General features: G+C 43.9%; 1 protein-coding gene and 1 long non-coding RNA gene across 6 annotated transcripts; one reads left to right on the top strand and one right to left on the bottom strand.

Annotated features, from left to right (window-relative positions):
* Nucleotides 1–1,870: 1,870 nt before the first annotated feature.
* LOC125412568 (uncharacterized) lies at nt 1,871–15,258 on the bottom strand. 5 transcript variants are annotated; one of them, XR_015739045.1, is made up of 6 exons: nt 11,134–15,258; nt 10,149–10,332; nt 6,328–6,720; nt 5,482–5,555; nt 3,220–3,298; nt 1,871–2,928 (listed from the first exon to the last, which is right to left on the bottom strand). It is a non-coding gene; the product is annotated as an uncharacterized LOC125412568 (long non-coding RNA). The 5 variants fall into 5 exon arrangements; XR_015739048.1 differs by lacking the exon at nt 10,149–10,332 and having other exon boundaries at nt 6,328–6,395; XR_015739047.1 differs by having other exon boundaries at nt 6,328–6,395; nt 10,149–15,258.
* A 120-nt stretch (nt 15,259–15,378) lies between these two features.
* Nanp (N-acetylneuraminic acid phosphatase) lies at nt 15,379–20,761 on the top strand. Its single transcript, XM_048456935.3, has 2 exons — nt 15,379–15,533; nt 19,569–20,761. Exons 1-2 carry the CDS (start codon nt 15,444–15,446, stop codon nt 20,223–20,225), a joined length of 747 nt encoding a protein of 248 aa, XP_048312892.2. The 5' UTR covers nt 15,379–15,443; the 3' UTR covers nt 20,226–20,761.
* The last annotated feature ends 217 nt before the right edge of the window (nt 20,762–20,978 follow it).

The following is a 20,978-nucleotide window of genomic DNA, read 5'->3' on the forward strand; positions in this document are numbered from 1 at the left end:
GCTGTTGTCTGTGACAGTGATCTGTAAGTTTTTCCCCTTTAAATAAATAACCATTCTATTAACCATAATTCCAAACTGGTGTGGGATTGTTTGTGACTTATGCCTTCAGTGTGTATCCTATGAAAGTCCCTATTCTGGAAACTGAGGCTCTGAACATCCTTTCCCTGTTTGAACTGGCATTATGTTTAAGGAAGACAAATGATCCTCACTTCGGTGTGGATACTCATGAATTTTAGTTGCCAGAGTTTGTGTAACATTGGCCCAACACAAGGCTCAAATTCCTTTCCTCACAGCAGATGCAGTGTTGCAGGCTTCCAGACCTTAGTAGTTCCCCAGACATTAACATAGCTGATGCCATGATGGAACTACCATCCAGGCCTTGGAAGCCAGCGTGTAGGCAGCAGCACCTGCTAGAATAGAGAACAAAGACGTAATCTATCAAAGTCCAAAGTTCTGGGAAAGTTCCTAAATACACGAATTTTGCATTTTGGCTTCTTCTGTTTGATTTCTGGCTAAATTTTCTTGCTAACTGTGGATTGTCAACCCAGGATGTGGTTTTCAGGCTTAAAAGCTCACCCTGAAAAAGGCTTAAGACTGCACTCAGATCTCCAACACCCAGTGTAGTTGCTGGCTGGCTAATAAAGGATTCTTATTGGCTTGAACCATGCCTGAGAGGTCTTTCTGGCAGATACCTCACAAATGTAGCATCAGGAATTCCACATGCACAGACTTGAGTGCTGGCCCTTGACTCCACAAATCAACATACCAATGTAAAATGCTTATCACTGTCAGTGACCAATCATATCATTTCCTCTAGTGCTGCTGGTAATAGGCTGGTCTCAGTGGGTATCTCTCTCCATATCTGTATACCCAGGAAGCAGATAATTGTACTGTCCCCTTGTCACTCAATGATGAGGCCTCACAGTGTTTACAGATGTAAACAATTCGTAAAATGGAATTGGCAAAAAAGATGAAAGTTCAGAAAAGAAGCAGGAAGAGCTACTGCTGGGGTCAGATGCGATCTCGACCAGCATGGAGTTAGGGAAGGGTAAGTAAGTGACTGTGCAGTGTGGGCACCAACCCCCTTCAAGAGACTCTACTTGGGCAGTCAGATAATTTCATGAGGAATGTGGTAGTAGCAAAAGAAGAAAGATGACACCATCTAAACCTTCACATTAAAGAAACTATTACAGAGATCTCCCAGCACCAAAAGTACATACAAAGGGATTAGGTGTTGACCCAAAACACACAGAGGATGACGATTAACTACATAGAAAAGATGTCTGCCTTACAGAGCGATGACATAAGAAGTCAACCATTGTTCAAAGTATTCTTTGTATGCTTTTCTCCATAAATAAAGGTCAAAACTCACAATGTCTAAGATTTCAAACTGCAGTGTACTATACTAAGAATAATTGTTTTGTGTTGTTCTTTATTTACACATTTATTACCGACAGTATGGTTTTTAAGATTGATTTTTTTATTTAAAAATTTTATGTCTTTATGTATGTATAAAGTGTGTGTGTGTGTGTGTGTGTGTGTGTGTTTGTAGGTGCACAGGGAGTCCAGAAGTGCGAGTGGATCCCTGGATAGCTGTAAGCTATGTAGAAGTGGGTACTGGGAACTAAACTCGGGTCCTTTGCAAGTTGAGTATGCACTTTTAACTGCTCAGCCATGTCCCCAGCCTTGAAGGATTTTAATGTTTGTAGAACCTCATAAGGTTCACAAGGGGCTGAGATGACTCAGGGGGTAAAGAGTCTGATGGATAACTGTGAGGATCTGAGTTGGTGTCACCAGAACTCACATAAAGCAGCTCATGATAGAGGGAGTCAGTAAGTTCTGCTGTTCCTCCAGCAAAATTGAACCCAGTTGTATAAAGATGAAAAAGAATGACTTTTATTCCTAAGTTAGGATGGGGCTTATTTGAAAACAGCAACAAGGTTTGAGAGTTTGGTTAAACAGGAAACCAGAAAACGGTGTAGCTATGGAGCAAGAACTGTTGTGACAGTCAATCCCATGGTGAGCGTCAAAAGACCCCTGATGTGCTCAGATTGAGTTTATTCCTCACACTCTAGCGAGGGTCCAGAGTCAGGGCCTACAGCCCATTCCTGGGCTCCAACTCAGTACCATGAATCTAAACCCACCTCTGCAGCATCAAAGCCTATGCAGAGGAACAATCAGATATTATGGGTTAGTTGCCGTGTTGGGAGGGAAGGCATTAGGTAGCAGAAATTAAGGGTCCAATGTGACAGAGGAAGGAGAGAAAAATGAGGAAGTATGCCCCATTTAATAATTTTCTTGCCATTTGTGAATTACCCCTGAATTGATATGCATGCCCTCAGTAGACGAGAACCCCATGCCAGAGAACTGTCACTTCTGTCTCCTTCCCAAGTCATGACCATCTTTCCTTGTCACTTCTTGATCATAAGCAATAGAAACAGCCCTGAGAAAAGACCGCCTATAACTTCTAAAAATGTAGATTCCGCTTGGCCCACAGACTCCTAGCCATCCACTAATCTAGAGATGGTCTCCATGGAGACCATGAAAGTCGGTGCTCCTTCCATCACCCCGTGGTCCACCTCCTCCAGGTCATCTAGGATGCTGTCAGTACTGTTGCCGAGTCCTTGACCTTGCAAGTCACACACCTCCTGGGAGCTGGGAACTACCCAAGGTTTCATGAGACTCCTGAGTATGCAGAGCGATGTGTGATAACTCCTCCAGACTCCATAAACCTGATGGTGTGTGGTCTTACCTGACCCTCCGGCTGGCCTGGCCCCTTTTATAACAATCCTTGGACTACCCTCCCTCAAACCTACAGTCAGATCTTCTGTCTCCTGAGGACACAGACAGCAGAGACAGCAACTCTCCGCAGTACCACGGAGCTGAGGAGCAGAGCTATGAGGACTGCAGCAGTAGATGCCTCCAGTTCTGGGGAGAAAGGGGGGGGGGTGCAGAATGAGTCATTAGAGAAGCAACCTAGGGCTTACTTCAGAGACAAGGACGTTGTTCCCTGTTAACATGGACCTGTAGCAATCTATATGGGTTTGGTGTCAATGTCAGGACTGAAAGTAGGCAACCATGCAGTTCCTGCCACCAACATGCTTCCCCCATGTCATGCTGGGGTATGCCACTGTCAACTCTCTGACCCAGCGCCATAGAAGGGACACTATGGTTCTCACTGCTGCCTCTTTTTTTGTTGAATGTGGGCTTCTGCCCTACCTGGTCTGTGGGCAGGTGCTTAGGTATCTGCTGCTCCCAGGGCTGCAAGTGATAAAGGCTCCCACAGCTGAGCTCAAACCTACGGATATTAAGGAAACATCATGACTAAATTGATGGGCTGTAAGCTGTAAACTGAAACAAACGCTTCCTGTCTATTCTATTCCCTAAAATTTCAAGTTTGGCTCTTACTTTGGAACTAGGCAGTCACAGGGATGAGCAGCTCTGGACCCTCAGGGCCAGGAGGACCAGCAGAAGCAGCTGGAGGATGTAACGGTGGAGTCCTGGCTGCTCAGTGACAAGGGCTCCTGTCAATCTCTCCAAGATCCAAGATGTCAGCAAATCTCCTGTGTTAACCCAACTGCCTTAGTTAGGGTTTCTATTGCTGTGAAGAGACGCCATGACCAAGGCAACTCTTATAAAGAAAAACATTCTATTAAGGTGACTGAACTTCAGTGGGTTCAGTTCATTATCATCCTGGCTGTGAGCATGGTGCTGTGCAGGCAGACATAGTGCTGGCTACGTCTTGATCAGAAGGCAACAAGAAATGGACTGAGTGGACTGGGCGTGGCTTGGGCATATCGCCCACCCCCACAGTGGTGTACTTCTTTCAACAAGGCCACAACTACTTTAATAAAGCCGCACCAAATATTGCCACTCCGTACGAGTTTATGGGGGCCAATTGCATTCAAACAACCACACTGACCCGGGGGCAGAGGAAACTCAGAAAATCCTACAATGGCAAGAAGTGCAAGGCCAGGCTGGGAAGGGGGGCCCGGCTCTCCCCCTACACCAACCACAGAGCTAAAGTCAAGCAGCAGCTGCAGAAGGAGCACTGTGCCCATTGCACAAGGAACTGCCAAGGCCTAAGAAGGCACACGATGAAACACAAAACAGGCTGGGAAAGAAAAGTGTAGGTTTGAATTCCTGTAAATGACTCAAAAACTCTATTTGAGGGTTCCTCTGGGCAGCAACTATTGTGGGACTACTGATAATCTGAGTAAAGCGGGGTCTTCTTTACCATACTCTTCCTGGCAGACTCTCCCTACAAACCAAGGATGACTTTTATAACAAAAAATTACTACCAAGTTGTTTAATGTGTCATTGTATCATGAACTTTTACTGTTTTTAAATGTGCTACCAGGGGCTGGAGACCTGGCTCAGCAGCTCAGCTCTTGCTGCTCTGTTGAAAGACCTGGATTAGATCACCAGAGTCTACATCAGAAGGTTCACCACTCTAACTGCCTGTAACTCCAGCTCCAGGGGATCCCTGCCCTCTCCTGGCTGTCATGGGCAACTGCACATACCCACAAGTAAACACACCTGTACAGAATTAAAAATAAAACAAATCTTGAAAAATTAAATGTGTTTCTGCGGTAAGAGAAGACAAAATACTCGTCAGGCTGTGGTGAGAACACTTGCAGTTTTGTATGCTTTGAAAAGACATTTAGTATGTCTCAGAGAAATTTGCACACAAGGTACTTCAGATTACAAGATCTGCAATACGGCTGAAAACCAAGCACATTTTTTTCCTTGCAGAAACCAAATACTTTTACATGCAAAATACTACGTGTGTTGTGTAAGATATCATCACTTTTACAAGTCTGTGTTTTGGACTTAACTGTTTTCTCACTCTATAATGTGTCCTCTTTTACTGTATAAACTATTTTATTTATAAGTATATCAACTCATTGCTTTTTTTTAAAACAGTCTGGAAGCCCTCAACAACTGATGACTGGGTTCCCTTATCTTAGGATAGTCTGTGTAGACTGCGTATTTTTTAAATCAGAAGTGGTCCTCACCCTGTAATTCTCAGCTTACTGATTATAATGGATAAACACCTGCCTTGGTTTTGTTACACTGGCCCTAACCTCTACTGCAATGTGAATTAATTGCCCTGCTAAGTAGGAAGCTGTGTACCTTTTATTTGTTGTTCTTCACATTTGAATTGTTCTCTAAAGACAATACTATATTTACACCTTTTACAGACCTTACTGTAGCCTTTTCCATCCATGTAAACAAAATGTTTTCCTACTACATACAGACACACACACACACAGGCATGCACACTCACACTTTGATACAGACATGCCCAAATTCAATACTGAGATAAGGGTTGGCAGAGGATGGACAAATGAGCAGGGAAGTTTCCTAATGGGATAATTTCCACGGTTACAGGTCCATTCTGACTATATACATGGCTCAAACGAAAAATCCTCAGCCTCTCCACTTCCATTTCTTCTGTATTAGGCTTACAATACTTACAGATGAAGAAGCAAAGCATCATGATTTATCTCCGTTTTCACCGCTGAATTAACAGTTTCTTCCACCATAGAAACCTATGAAAGAGTGCAAAGCAAATGAAATAAATTCAGTTTGAAATTACATTTAACAAAATTTATATGTAAATTAATCTCTGCCATGACTGATATGTCATGACTTGTTAGCCATCAGACTTATTTCTGTCCGCACCATAAACAAACTTCCACCCCTTGTCTGTCATTTAGCTGAGGAAGAGGGCAAGGACAGTGGTCTTTACCCTATTTCCTAGTGTTGAAGGCATACTCAGGACTCTACCTGTTCTGCCCATGAATGCCCAAAGCCCTAAGTACACTCTCCCCACAAAGTCTGGCTGTTACAAAGTCGGCCTTAACCTCTCACCTGAGAAACTGGTTTTCAGGAAAGTTCCAACCATTCATGCACAAGAGTGGTGCACACCCTAAGCTGTGTGCATAATCAGTGTGGCTTTTATTGAACACCTGCCTCTGTGTGAGTCTGGGTTATTGGTACCTTCTATGAACACAACACCTATGTGACAGATCTGCAATAAACTCTTGAGCACTGCATTTGTTTCTAATGTTCTTCACGGGCTCACACATCACATGCATTCCCACAACTCAATGTCAGAGAAATTAAACAAGTTCTGTGGACTCTGGAGGAGACCTTGTAGGCTTGGCTCTCCTTTCCTTGTAGTCACCCACCCTCCACTTCTCTGTAATAAATCTTATCCAGGTGTAACTGTGTGCTGAGTCCTGTATATCCTGCTAGAGAATCACCAGACCTGGCACCACTGTGGGAACGCGCGCATCATGGGAGGCGTCGGTGTCTCACCAGATTCAGGGGCTTGACATCTGTCATCTTCCACTCATTTCACTTTTGTTGTTTCTTCCTGTGTCTTCCTAGAGATCACGGACAAAGCACATCATTCAGTGAGTTCTCCAGTGGTCCAGATGTTAGGACATTTGCTCCAATCTTATTCTCAAATGATTTTGCTCAGTGTCTTCCTTTGGGTTAGATGATGACTGTGAATCAATTAGTCCTTTTTCATAATGCAATTCTGGAACATTCTCCAGTTTATTGCTAGTGACTGATATATGTTTTACTTGCTGTAGGACAATGATATTGTACACAGTAAAGATTTGTCACTCATATTAGTTTAATAAAATGCTGATTGGCCAGTAGACAGGCACAAAGTATTGGTGGGGCAACCAGACTAGTAGAATCCTGGGAAGAGAAAAGGCAGAGAGAGTCACTCACCAGCTAGCTGCAAAGGAAGCAAGATGAGAATGCCTTATTGAGAAAAGGTACCAAGCCATGTGACTAAATACAGACAAGAATTATCGGTTAATTTAAGTTACAAGAGCTAGTTAATAAGTCTAAGCTAATAGGCCAAACCATTTATAATTAATATAAGTTTCTGTGTGTTTTTTGGGACTGATTATCTGCAGGAGTGGGCGAGACAAACTTCTGTCTGCATTTTGTGATGAATTTTGCTTCCAAATTATAGATGAAAAGTTTAATCCCTCCCTGTAAATAAAGCATTGAAAAGTTCAAAAGAAAGCCCTTTATAGTCCACAAAATTGCTATTCTGAGCTGGTCAGTGGTAGTGCATGCCTCTAATCCCAGCACTCAGGAGGCAGAGTCTGGTCTACTGGACAAGTTTCAGGACAGGCTCCAAAGCAACAGAGAAACTCTGTCTCAAAAATGCTATTCTGATTAAATTTACACACTTAATATTGTTTTGATAATTCAGCAATTTGTTCAGAGGTTCAGAGTGCATCATGTGAGTTCTAGAGACTATGATATCCTTTTGATTGTTTTGGTTTGCATTTACTTAAAATAATAAAAATTATATCAAGTTATTTAAATCTAATAATGATAACCAGAATAGTGAAAGATTCATCTATTTTAATCTAAATATGCCCTTTTATATATTTGCATCTTATGTGTGATTAAATCACATCTACAGAAGTCAGGCTGCCAATTAGTAACGATTAAGGTTAAAGTTGGAACTTAAAAACACCTACAAATCTTATTTTTATCACACTTTCTCCCAAGTGTTGATCCATTTCCTATAGGACATACACAGACTCTGTCCATGTGAGAGGGGAAATAATGAAAAAGACTTCAGATTAAAAGTGTGGATGAATTATTGCTGTGAAGATAGTGACCCCAAATTTAACTCTGGAGGAATTTCAACATGAAGAAAACATTATTGGTGACAACTGAAAACATTTTTGAGCAATACACCAGAGGACCAGGCTGAGTGTTGTGCAAAACTGTCTTCCAGGCCTAGCATGGTTGTGGCATGTTAAGTTCACAGCAACTGTAATGAATGCACAAGGTTGAGCACATCAACTTCCTACCATGGAGAGGCAATTCCCCACTTCTTCCTGAAAGTTCATAGGCAATTAATAGTTGCTATGGGGAAGGGCTCAGGAGACCACGACAGACCTGAGGATCTAGAGGCAGTTAATGGTTCTGCGAGAGGGAAATACATTTTCTTCAGCGGTGTGACCACAGGTTAAGGTGCCCAAAGTAATAATAACCTCTTACTTATGCTTCTTTGAAAAAAATCTAATGAAACTCATTTGAATACATATACATACGCTCACATACAGGCACAAGTGGGGCACATGAACCTCAGCCTTGGGGAGCAATTTACAGCTGACAGCGGCTAGGAGATGGAAACTCAGTTTTCTTTAGGAGTGTGGTCCATGGTAGTAGGCTGAGCATGCTCCAGGGGACGGTCTCACACCCATGTGTATATGGGAATCACTAATTACACTCAATGGTTATATAAAAACAGGGGCTATACTCGGCAGCAGTTAGGAGCACTTGCTCTTGCAGAGGACTGGGGTTCAGTTCTCAGCACCCACAAAGGGACTCATAACCATCTGTGATCCCTGTTCCAGTGGATCTGACCTCTGCAGGCACTAGGCACACGTGTGGTGCACATATGTACACTCAGGCAAAACACACACACCACATTTTTTTAAACAGTAAATACATCAGGTTGTGGTGGGGGTGGAAGGAGAGAGCACTGAAAGAGACTCCTGGAAAGTGGGGGCATTTCGGGGTCAAGGTAAAAACTTGGTACCAGGGAATGTCCTAGGAATCTACAAGGATTATCCTAGCTAAGACTCCTAGCAATAGTGGCTATGTAGCCTGATCTGGCCATCTCCTGGGACCAGGCAAGACTTCAAGTGGAAGGAGTGAAAAATCAACCCAGACACATAGCTTTCGATTTGCATTCTGTCCCAACTATGGGATGTGCTGGGATAATGGTGGCCTAGAGATTAAAGAAGTGGCAAACCAATGACTTGTCTAGCCAAAAACCCATACCAGGAGAGTAAGCCTACCCATGAACAGCCTGAAACACCAGGACCTACAAGTTGGGTGATGGAGAGACCTAGGATAGAACCAACCATGACTAGAGGACAAAATGTCAATGGAATGATAAATAACAATTCTGCTATATACACAGATTGGTGCCTTGGTCAACAGTCATCAGAGAGGCTTCATCCAGCAACTGATGGAAACGGATGCAGGCCTACAGTCAAACATTAGGTAGAGCTTGAGGAATCTGTAGAAGAGGGGGGGAATGGATCGTAGGGACCAGAAGGATCAAGGCCACCACAAGAAAACCTACAGAATCAACTAACCTGAGCCTATAGGGGCTCACAGAGACTGAACCAACAACCAGGACGCCGCATGGGACTGACCTAGGGACTCTGAATATATGTTAGCGTTGTGTAGATTGTTCCTCTTCTGGGAACAATCCCAACAGTGGGATCAGGGGCTGTCTCTAACTCTTTTACTGGCTTTTGGAATCTATTTTACTGGATCGCCCTGCCCAGCCTTAAAACATGAAGAGGTGCTTAGTCTTACTGCAACTTGATATGCCATGTTCCATTGCTACTCATGGGAGACCTGCCCTTTCCTGAAAAGAAATGGAGAAGGAATGGTTGTGGGGGGCAACGGGGAAGAGGGGAGGGACTGGGTGGAGAAGAGCAAGGGAAATCTACTGCCAGGATGTAAAATAAATTTATTTAATTTTAAAAATAAAAAAATAAATACATTATATTTAAAGTCAGATGTGAGCTGAGCATAAAAGGAGGCAGGAAGTTTGCAGGCAGGTGTGTGGGCAAAGACCAAAGGTCACCTGAGGTGTTTTTCAGAAGCCGTTCACCTTGTTATTGTCCACCCTGTCTTTTGTGGCAGTCTCTCACTGGCACCTGGGGATCACCAACTCAGCTAGACTGGATAGCCAGCTAGCTCCAGAGAAGACTGTCTCCCTCCTCCCAGGGCAAGGACAACCAGCACAAACTACCACACCCAGGCTTTATGTAGTTTCTGGGGATCACACTCAGGGCTTCATTCTCAAAACCAAGAACATTTTACCAACTACCACAGCTCCTCAGGTCCAAGGTATTCTTCATAAGAAAAGCTATTAAGATGGTGTGTTTTTGTAGGGTAAGTTGCATGCTCCTGAAACTGTGTTAAACTCTAACTCCAGAACCTGCTAATGCAACCTTGTTTGGAATTAGGGTTGTATTAGTTATTCAGCATAACTGGGATAAATTCCTGATGAAAGTAACAAGGGAGATGAGTTAATTATTTCAGCTTTCTAAACCAGTGTTTGCACTTACTTGGTCATGTGAGCTGAGCGCAGGGCACAGTGGCGGCAGAGAGCAGAGCGTAGCACACACCGCTGTGCGCACACTTTGCAGTGGCCAAGAGCAGAGGCCGTCTATGAGATATGTCCATGGGCTAGAGCCATTAAGAACCACTGTCCCTTGTCTGGAAGTTTCCAGAATCTCCCAAAAACCAAGGCTGGAGAGAAGAGCAAACAAGAATTCAAAACATTGAATCTATGTGGGACATAGATTCAAACCATAATACGGATTTTTGCAGATGTAACCAAGATGAGTTCATGAGATTAGAGTGGGCTCTAATCTGGTGACTTTCCTAGGCAAAGTGAAAAAAGACACACAGCAGGGTTTGATGGGAAGACCGGCAGATGACATAGCGATGATGGTGGGTCTACAAACCAAGGGACACCTGGGATTGCCAACCAGCATCTGACGCTATGAGGGAGGTGCATACTCTCTAAGAGTTCATTTTACCCAACCATGACAGGACCTTGATTTTAGACTCTTAAAGCCCCAGTCTGTGAGACAGTACATTTGTTTTACTCCACCAAGTTTGTTTCAGCAGTCCTAGAAAACTCAGTCTCTCCCTTCCTCCCCCGACCCACTCCACCCCACTTCCGCCATGGAAATGACTTCTGGGAAAGCAACATGACAGCTAGAGATTAAATTGCCCGATATCCTTCAGTAATAAAGAAGAGAAAAACACGAGTTGACCTGCTTCAGATGTGCACAAATCCAACAGACAAGCAAAGCTGTCCGCTGCTTTACAAAACAGTAATTGAAGGAGACAGAGCTTCACTGTCTCCCACACCTAGCTTAAGAAACTAAGGAGTGAAAAATAAATAAATAAAAATAAAAGAAACTAAGGAGTGAATATAGGAAGTTCACAAAAAGTGTGGGGGGGAGGGGTTTCCTGAAGTGAATACTTGTGTTAGGTAGAAAACAAAGATTTCAGACATTCACTGCATTATCCACTTTTTACCTAAAATAACAACGTCCCAGTGCCCACGACCTTGAATTTCACCAAAGTCCTCCATGCCAAGCAGGAGCACTGCCCACCAACTGCTTCATCCAGAGACCTTTGTGCCAAAGCAGCAGCTTCTCAACGGCTTCACCCAGAAGCCTTTGCGCTCGAATGTACGGTCCACCAACGACTTTACCCAGAGACCACTGTTGCTGCCTTGTGCAATGCATGCCCACTTCTTTACCCAGAGGCCTTTGGGGCCCAGTCAGCAGCAGGAACAGAAGCATGTAGTGCCTATTTCTCCCAGATGCCATTTCGGCGAAAGACTAACGTTATCACTTCCGCCAGAAATGCACTCCAACTTGAGGTGGCAGCGAGCACACAGCGAGCCTCAGTTTCCCAGGGGAGCAAGAGGAATTGCAGTGATGGCTTCCTGAAAACCTTCAGTGACTTGGAATAAAGTTCATGCCCCATCAAGAGCTGTGTATTTCAATGTAAATTCCAGATGTGCCAACTGCACAGATGTTTAGGTTCTAGGAAAGAGAGAATTCACTCATTTGTGGTAGAAAGTGAAATGTCGGCAATCTAGCACAGAAAATGAAGTCTAAAGTTCCAACAGCGTCGCTGAATAAGTGCTGGGCACAGATGAACAGTTGAACGCGTGCACTGTGCCCAGTCAGCGCTTTCTTCAGAAGAAAACCTAGTTTATCAAAAGCAGCGTTCCCAAACTGTTCAGTATAGTCTTCATTCTCAGAAAGGTTTGGAAGATCCAGACACCATTGTTATCAATTATCACCATATATTAATCATGGTTTGGAATACAAACACTTGGAGATAAAGACTGCTGTCACAGCATATTCTTCGACATCTGTGGGACCTGAATCCTGGGGTGACATTCTGGGTTGTCCACTAAGCAGCTATATGGGCACAGACAAGTTAACTGCGCTGTATTGCCTGGTTCTTCTTTATAATGTCTAAATGCAATCTACCTCCAGTGATGTTACCATATGCACAGTGCATAGAATAATGCCTCACGTCTGTATGGTAGGCCCTGGGAATGCTAACTCATTTTTTAAAAAAGAATTTCCTATATATGTACATGAATATACATATATATACACATATACATATATGCGCACACACACAAATAAATATGTAAGTACAAGCTGCTGAGTTCATCTAGTGTTACTCATATAATGTTTTGGGGGTTGACAACTGGTATTGGATACTCCATTAGAGAGACCCTCCCCGGAGAACACTGATTCTCCCTGAGAGTCATTAACTGCCTCTAACTCTTCATCGAGGGACCTCATGAGAATGCTCCCACACATGTTGGCACATCAACTGGTGTGGTCATCATTCAAATCTTTTTTAGGCAACCATATTGTTAAGAGTTCATGGGCCGAGCTTCCTAGAAGATACACTCTTTCAGCATGTAGCAGTAATAATCAAAGAAAAGGAAGACATGAAATCAAGAGGGGAGACACATAAATATGGAAAAAAAATGAGTATGGTATACATACAGGAATTTTAAAAAAATAATAAAAGCAAAAAAGTTTCTCTCATATGAGGATTTAATGGAATGTTTTCCCAGTGGATTTTAGTGCCAATAGAATCCATTTTATGGAAATGGTAATGAAAAGACCCACTGTTTTCATTTTATCAAGTAGTAGACGTAATATTGTTTCTTTTGTTGTCCTGACAGACAGAAAGCTGCATCTAAATCTATTTGCTATGATATTATTAGTAGCTTTGTTGTCTGTCTCTTCATGTCACTCTTCCTAGTCATGGTTGAATGTGTTTGTAGTGGAAACACTGTTTTTAAATAACCTAAAAACTTTATAAGCAGTAGAAATGATAACAAATCCAGAGGCCTTTTTTCTTTCTTTCTTTCTTTCTTTCTTTCTTTCTTTCTTTCTTTCTTTCTTAACAATTTTTAGTACAATCTTTTTTCATTTTACATAGCTATCCCCATTTCCACTCCCTCCCTTCCTCCCACCCCACCCTCTCACCCCATCCACTCCTCAGAAAGTTTAAGGCTTCCCATGGGGCAATAACAAAAGTCTGACACTTCACTTCCAGGCAGGACCAAGCACCCCCCCCCCCATATTTAGACTGAGCAAGGTATCCCTTCAATGAGAGTATGCTCCGAGAAGCCAGTTCAAACACTAGGAATAAATCCTGGTCCCACTGCCAGTGGCCCCATAGACCATCCAAGCCTCACAACTGTCCCCCACATTCAGTGGGCCTAATTTGGTCCTATACAGCTTCCCTCGCTATTAGTCCAGAGTCAGTGAGCTCTCACTAACTCAGGTCAGCTGTGTCTGTGCCTTTCACCATCATGGTCTTGACCCCATTGTTCATATTATTCTTCCCTTCTCTCTTGGTCTCTGGTAGCTTGGCCTAGTGCAATGTTGTAGATCTCTGTATGTGCTTCCATCAGTTGCTGGATGAAGGTTTTATGATGACAATTTAGGTAGTCACCAATCTGATTACAGGGGAAGGCCAGTTTAGGCGCCCTCTCCACTGTTGCTTTAGAGTCTTAGCTGGGGTTATCCCTGTGGATTCCTGGAAATTTCCCTAGTGCCAAGTCCAGAGGTTTTTATATAAAAAGACAATAGTTTAGATATTCTTAATAGTTTACATATTTAATGTTTGCCTGAAAGGATTTTATGGAATATCTAATAAAAATTGTTTTAAAATACTACTTTTTAAGAAATACATTATAAAATTTATACTGATGCTTTTAAGTGGAAAAGATATTCCAGTACGTAGAAAGGGAATAAGAAAGAACTTGAGGGACTGACTGTGGCCACAGTTCACATTCACACCGGAAATATCATAATGAATTCTTTTACTTTGTATAATGAATGCTACACAAAACCCTGACCCCGCTCTTTCCAGATGTATGCCTTCAAATACGTTGTCTCCCCTCTCCAAGTCTTGGTTTTCTAATCCATGAAACGAGGCCATAAGGCTAGATAGGGCAATTTTGCTGGCTACTGACGCACACAGACGCTCATCAAACTCACATCTATCTCCATAGTTACCATCTCTTCCCTTTTGTGAAATTTCACCTGGATCAAAAATAGTTTTTGGTTTCCTTTTTTGCTTGTTTCTGGAGCTGAAGGAGAAAATTTTGAAGCCCGTGTGGCTCTTTGGAAACTCCTCTTCCAGTCAGCTTGCTCTGACTCGCTTTTTCTATGCATCGTTGCTACATGGTTATAGTGTCTCTGTTCTGTCATAAAAAGAACAAGTTTTCCATTTTATTTCCTCAGTGTGATGCTTCCTGCAAAGATCGCAGTCCAATGTCAACTTACGGTCCAATGTAGAGGTGTTCCCTCCTGTCTGAAAATGCAAACTATCAAAGGTCAGCACAATCATGATAAAGTCAACTGGGCAGAATCACAACCTAGATGCCAGCTAGTGACAGCTACATGAAGTGTATAATTCTCAAAGTCATTGGAAAGTCCAGACTTCTGCCCTGCGTGTCAGACAGAGAAAGTGGATCAGAGTCCATGGCCAGTGAGAAAGGCAGCTGGAATTTGCTCTCATCTGCCTGGTTTCTGGTTGTATTCTTCACAGTTTGGGATTAAATCACCTTGGGCAAAAATGTCACCATCATAAATGGATCCTGTGATTCCCTAATGTCAAGATTCCTTTATGTCCTGGCCCACACCTCCTGTGATCACAAAGGACCTCTCCTCCAACTCAGCTGAGAGAGAGACCTTCCCAAGGTAGACGGGGGTCAGAGAGTCAGAATGGGGCCACCCACAGTGGGCTAGGCCCTCCCAAATCAATCCTATGGCAAGACAGTTTCTCTTGCAGCCATAGCCATAAGCGCTGAGGACCCCAGGCAGCAAGGTTTCGAGGCTGGAAAGCGCAGCACAGATTGCAGGCTATCCAGCACACCCCGTGTCCTCTGGTGCTCCAGGTTATGATGGTGGCTATATAGTCACGAGAGACAGACCAGTCCCGTGCCTGGAGAGCTCCTCCGGTGTGGTCCGAACGTCTTCTTCAGCCTGTACCGCAAAGGAAGGAAAGCAAGCCCACCAAGTCATTAAAGGAGAGAACCGCGCTGCTAAACCGTCCACCTACACACCAAAGACGAAGCCATAATATGTTCTATCCCATCCCGCGCACGCGCACCTTCTACAAAATGTATACTGTCCGACTCTCGCGTAATCTCTCGGCCGCACATGCTCACGAGGCCCTGGCACTTCAGGAGAGTCAGGTGACCCCGCGACCCCGCCCCACGGCTCCCCGGCCGGCCTCGCGCATGCGCGGTGCGGCCGAGGCGGCTCGCGCGCGGCTTGAGCGGCGAAGCGATGGGGCTTAGTCGGGTGCGCGCGGTCTTCTTTGACCTGGACAACACGCTCATCGACACGGCAGAAGCAAGCCGGAGAGGCATGATGGAGGTAACGTCCCCGCGCCGTCGCCCTCCGCGATCGGCTTCGCGCCCGCAGGTCCTCCGCTGCTCGCCCCTGGAGCTGCTCTTCCTTCCCGCGCGCGCGGGGCGGGGTGCTGGACTCTGAACTGCCACGACTGCAGAGTCGCCGCCACCTGCGGCCATCCGGGCTCGGACTGCCCGGGACGACACCACGCGCCCTCCTCTCGCGGCAGTCCCCCGCGGGAGGGCCTGCGGTGGGTTGCGGGGAAAGAGGCTCAGACAGGGTTTTGGCCCAGGAAGTTACATAACTCAGAGAGGCGGGCCTGGACTTAACCTACAGCAGAGTCATTTTCCCCGCACGCTTCAGTCTGACTGGCAGGACTCTCTGGTGTTGAGACCCTTGGGACGTAAAATGCTGAGTGGGCATTCTTTTAGTGCGGCGTTGCTGATCCGCATCCTTCTTGCTGTAGCTACAGATGCTGTCGGACACCTTCTTTGTCTTCTCCAGACCTTAACCCTCCCCTACTTTCCTTCCTCTGCCTTCAGCTTCAACGAGAAAGTGAAGGAGTACCAGATGTGGAAAACACACTTATAAAAGCCAGCCCTTTCAATATTAAGGGTCCTATGCTTCATCAGGTAGTGTTTGTTTATCCAGATCATAAACTTTCTCCATTTTTTCTTGCCGCATTTCACACATGCAATTCGTGTCTGCCTCATACTTTTAATGTTTTTTTTTTTTAAATTTTTGCACAACCCCCCTCTTGGACTGTGCTTTTCTGCACAGCTGTGTTTTTAGAAAACTACATCCCTTATCTCCATCAGGGCTCTCCTCTGTATTTCCAAATCCGTTGGCAGGTAGCTTTTGTCTCCACCACTTGAGTACAATAAGCTTGCCAAGTGGTTAGATTACTCGCAAAGTGCCAGCGTCACTAGGTATTTGGAATTGGTTTTGGGTGTGTGTGTACATACGTGTGTACGTGTACGCACGCACTTTCTTGGTTCTGAGGTTTGAACCTAAGCCTTGCCGTCCTAAACAAGAGTTTTTCACGGAGCTGCTTCTCCCCACATTTGGAATCAGTCTTAAAGGAAGCTTTCCACACTGTTGGTTGTCTCTTGTATTTTGACACCCTCTCCATTATCTCTACCGGCAGACAGTCAATACTTAACCCACATTCTTACCCAGCTAAGCCCAGTGTTTGGAAACTCAGTTTTTGTTTTAAGCTGTTTGTGGTTACAGACTTTGAAAACCTCACATTGAGTTTAAATCACAGTCCTCCCGGTACCAAGTGCCTCAGCAGGTCCCCTGTTTATGCTTAGCCTCAGCTCCTCGTAGAGTTTGAGTGTTAGTCTGTGTTAAATGTCAGGTAGTTTCAATACAGTGCATGAGAAGAATGTAGCACCCAGTGCTCGCTCAGTGAACCATGCCCTCATCCACTCTTGTCTCCCAGACCCCCTTACTCTTACCTTAATTGCAGAAACGCTTGACCTCTGTAGAATTTTAGTGTGATCTTGTCTCCAGGCTGACCACATCCAGTTCACCCTCCACATTCCTGCCTTGGTGAGCTTTGTTTTTTTTTTGTTTTGTTTTGTTTTTTGTTTGTTTGTTTTTTAAAACAAAAATTTACATGGGAGACTAAGGCAATAACATCACTTGAGCTCCAGAATTTGAGATCAGTCTAGGCAACACAGTGAGACTCCTATCTCAAAGCAACACCACCAACCCGCTGTATTTCTCTACGGTGGTGACGCCATGTTCATTTCTTATGCTATCTCTTATTGCATCCGTCAGAGGATGTTATCATTGATTGTTGCAACTCGTGTGCCTGTGGCTGACTCCTGAGTTTCCTGAAAGGAAATGTGCTGTCTTAATTGTCTTTGTTTGATATGAATTAAATGCTGAATGAATAATAGGTGGTGGACAAGAGTTCAAATCTCCAGTCTTGGTTCTTTTATTTATAAATCGTCTATGAAATTAGCACAGTTAAATGTTGTAAAGACTTTATAAGGTTGCAACAGTCCTTATAAATTTTTACCTATCCCTAGTCCTTACAAATTTTTACCTGTCATAAGCCATTCCGAATGTTTTTTGATGGTGGTGCAGGAAAGGCCCTTGTTCTGCTGTCAAGCGCCACCCTCAGCCACCAGAGCACAATGCCTTGCTCCCGCTTCTGAAGATCAATATTTGCTGTGGTGTGGCTGACTTTTGAAGCAGGTTGTTCAGTATAGGTAGTTGGTTGGTGGGGTGTGGGAGATAAGGGTGGGGGTGGCTATCATGAAGTATATCAGTGATCAGGTGGCTGCTGGCATGAGACGTCATTCCGGAATGACGTGGTAGAGCCTGCCACCGTTGTCACAGGAAGCGGTGAAGGTGTGGTGTTTATCCAGTCTGCCTCTTGTTGGTTGAATACTGCTCTTAGGGCAACGCTTGAGCCCCAGTCTGCATGCTGGATGCATCTGTGGATAAGCCTCTGTGGGGAAAGCGGGTGAGAAAGGGGTTTGGGCAGCATCTGTTCAAGGGCCCTCCAGCACATCCTTGTCTCCGTATGCCTTCCGTTTTGGCTCAACTGGCTTGCCCCATTGGGGTCAGAAATCCATGCCCTTGTTGCTTCTGTGTGGAATGAATTAAGCTTCCCATGTCCATGTTACCTACTTGTCATCTCTTGTTTTAGGTATGACTTTTGCCAAGCCTTATTCAGCTATTGACCAGGTGGTAGTGGTACATGCTTTTAATCCTAACATTTGGGAAGCAGGAGCATGTAAATGGAAGTTTCTCTCCCGCCTGGTTCCACTGCTTAGTACCAATGAAACACACAGAGGCTTATATTAATTATAAACTCTTTGGCCTTTTAGCTCAGGCTTATTGTTAACTAACTCTTATAACTTAGATTAACCCATAATTCTTATGTATGTTTAGCCACATAGCTCGGTATCTTTTCTCAGTAAGGCATTCTCATCTTGCTTCCTCTGCATATGGCTGGTGACTGACTCTCTGCCTTTCCTCTTCACAGAATTCTTAGTCTGGTTGCCCCACCTGTACTTCCTGCCTAGCTACTGGTCAGTCAGCGTTTTATTAAACTAATATGCGTGATAAATCTTTACAGTGTACAAGAGCATTATCCTACAGCAGAAGCAGGCGAATCTCTGAGTTCAAGGCCAGCCTGGTCTAAAGAGCTAATTACAGAACACACAAACCCTGTTCTGAAAAACAAGAAACAAAACAAAAATTCAGTTTTATTTCCATAGTCCTTGTCCACTTAACTGTTGGTGGTACTCCAACTGGCATTAATCAACAACAGTTGTCTGTCTGCTTCCTTTTCCTGTGGTCATGCCCCCAGGACAAGGGGTCAGTACGTACTATCAGGCCAAAATGTCTGCTGTGGAAGCAGGCAAGTATGGATTCAGTTCCCAACTCAGGAAAATTTTTTAGCAATTCTAAGGTTTTTCAAGACACTGCCTTGTCTTGAAGGGGAAGTTATAGAGTTATAGCAAATGTTAAGAAGGTGTGTGCTAATTTAGCCATAAAGCTAGCCACATTTCAGTCTTCAGTAAATGTTAAGATAGACCAAATGGGTACAATAGGGCTGGGGCTGTAGCTTGGTGGTATGGTATACCTAATGTAGACAAGGCCCTTGGTTCCATTCCCAGTACTTTTGTGTGCATGAGTGCATGTATGATAGAAGTGCTTTTCAGAAGTTATTAGAATGTTCCACTAAATTTAAGCAAAATTCTTATTTTTGTGCCTTCATGACCAGCGTGAAATGTGGTAGCCTACTGAACCAGTGAAAGCTTGTTTTTTGCTTTATGTGAAGAATCATCATAAAACAGATGCTGATTTTTAAATATGGGAATGAGAGGCAGAGAGGGACACAGGGTGGAGGTGAGGGACAGACAGATGATATGTGTATGATTGATTGTCTCTGGGGGTGGAGAGTTCTAAATTTGGTATCTCTAAAACTAAGGCCAGTTCCCTCGAGAGAAGGTCTGGTAGTGGGAAGAAGTCTCTGCTTCAAGACATGGCTGCTAAAGACAAGATATGCTGACCAAGTTATCTTCTTCTGCCTAGGTGATAAAGCTCTTACAATCAAAATACCACTACAGAGAAGAGGCAAAAGTCATCTGTGATAAAGTTCAAGTTAAACTCAGCAAGGAATGCTTTCATCCTTACACTACATGTATTACAGACGTGAGGACTGCACACTGGGAAGAAGCCATCCAGGAGACCAAAGGTGGTGCTAACCACAGGAAATTGGCAGAAGAATGTTATTTCCTGTGGAAATCTACGCGTTTACAGCATATGACCCTAGCAGAAGATGTCAAAGCCATGCTCGCTGAACTTCGCAAAGAGGTCCGCCTACTGTTGTTAACAAACGGTGACAGACAGACCCAGAGGGAGAAGATTGAGGCTTGCGCCTGCCAGTCTTATTTTGATGCTATTGTTGTAGGAGGAGAGCAGAAAGAGGAGAAACCAGCACCTTCCATATTTTATCACTGCTGTGATCTCCTTGGAGTGCAGCCAGGAGACTGCGTGATGGTTGGTGACACACTAGAAACCGATATACAAGGAGGCCTCAATGCAGGACTGAAAGCCACAGTCTGGATAAACAAGAGTGGAAGGGTGCCGCTGACATCATCCCCCATGCCTCACTATATGGTTTCCTCAGTGCTGGAATTACCTGCTCTCTTACAAAGCATAGATTGCAAAGTCAGCATGTCTGTGTAACACACAGAAGAACACAGCAACCAAGTGCAGAGCCAGTTTACAGGGTTAACAGAACTAATAAACGCCAAGGCATTCTGTGTTTGGTTCAGTTCCTAGAATGTGAGTGAGGGATTCACTGCCATGATGTGAAGCCTCCCAACCCTGCTGCTGTTGATAGCCATAGGCTGTATTCCTATCTGAGATCCAGGTTTTTTGTGTAGTCCAGAAAACTTGAAGAAGGCAGGGTAGCTTGCATGTGGATATGCATATACTGATTTATAGCATAGATATTTTTTTAAAAAAATAGATATTCTAAAATAGAGATTCAAGCAACTGAATTGGGTTGGTATAAATACTAAATCATACAAATCAAAGCATTTCATAGTGAAATTTTACATATTTTAGATAAATTTTTTTGTTAAAATATTTTGCCTACTTTTAATGTGAATGTTCTTATCTATTATCTAATTTTTCTGCATGATTTTTGGACTAAATTTGGTGTGAACATGACAAATTGTTATAATTTTTTAAAAACTATTAAAAATGAACCCATGGTGCTCCTTTTCCATGCCATTTTCATACTTCTAGAGTGAGCTTGTGACTTCCATAGTCTTTATTCCTAAAGAGTAAAAATTTCCTATTTTCAGGCACACAGTAGAGAGGACTGGGCCTTGTGCTTAGGTTCAGTCCTTGCCACATGACACCGAAAGGCTCTCTGGATCCTCAAGAAGAGAATTGCCTCCATGTGTTCTGACCAGACAGCCTCCCTCCTGG

Source organism: Myodes glareolus, chromosome 10 (genome assembly GCF_982192425.1).
Source record: "Myodes glareolus chromosome 10, mMyoGla1.1, whole genome shotgun sequence".
In the NCBI taxonomy this organism is placed as follows: Eukaryota; Metazoa; Chordata; class Mammalia; order Rodentia; family Cricetidae; genus Myodes; species Myodes glareolus.

Excerpts from the sequence above, each read along its gene's own strand:
- Nanp (XM_048456935.3), top strand. The coding sequence starts at position 15,444 with ATGGGGCTTAGTCGGGTGCGCGCGGTCTTCTTTGACCTGGACAACACG. Across the intron at positions 15,534-19,568 it reads GCCGGAGAGGCATGATGGAG|GTGATAAAGCTCTTACAATC; the intron begins GTAACGTCCCCG and ends TCTTCTGCCTAG.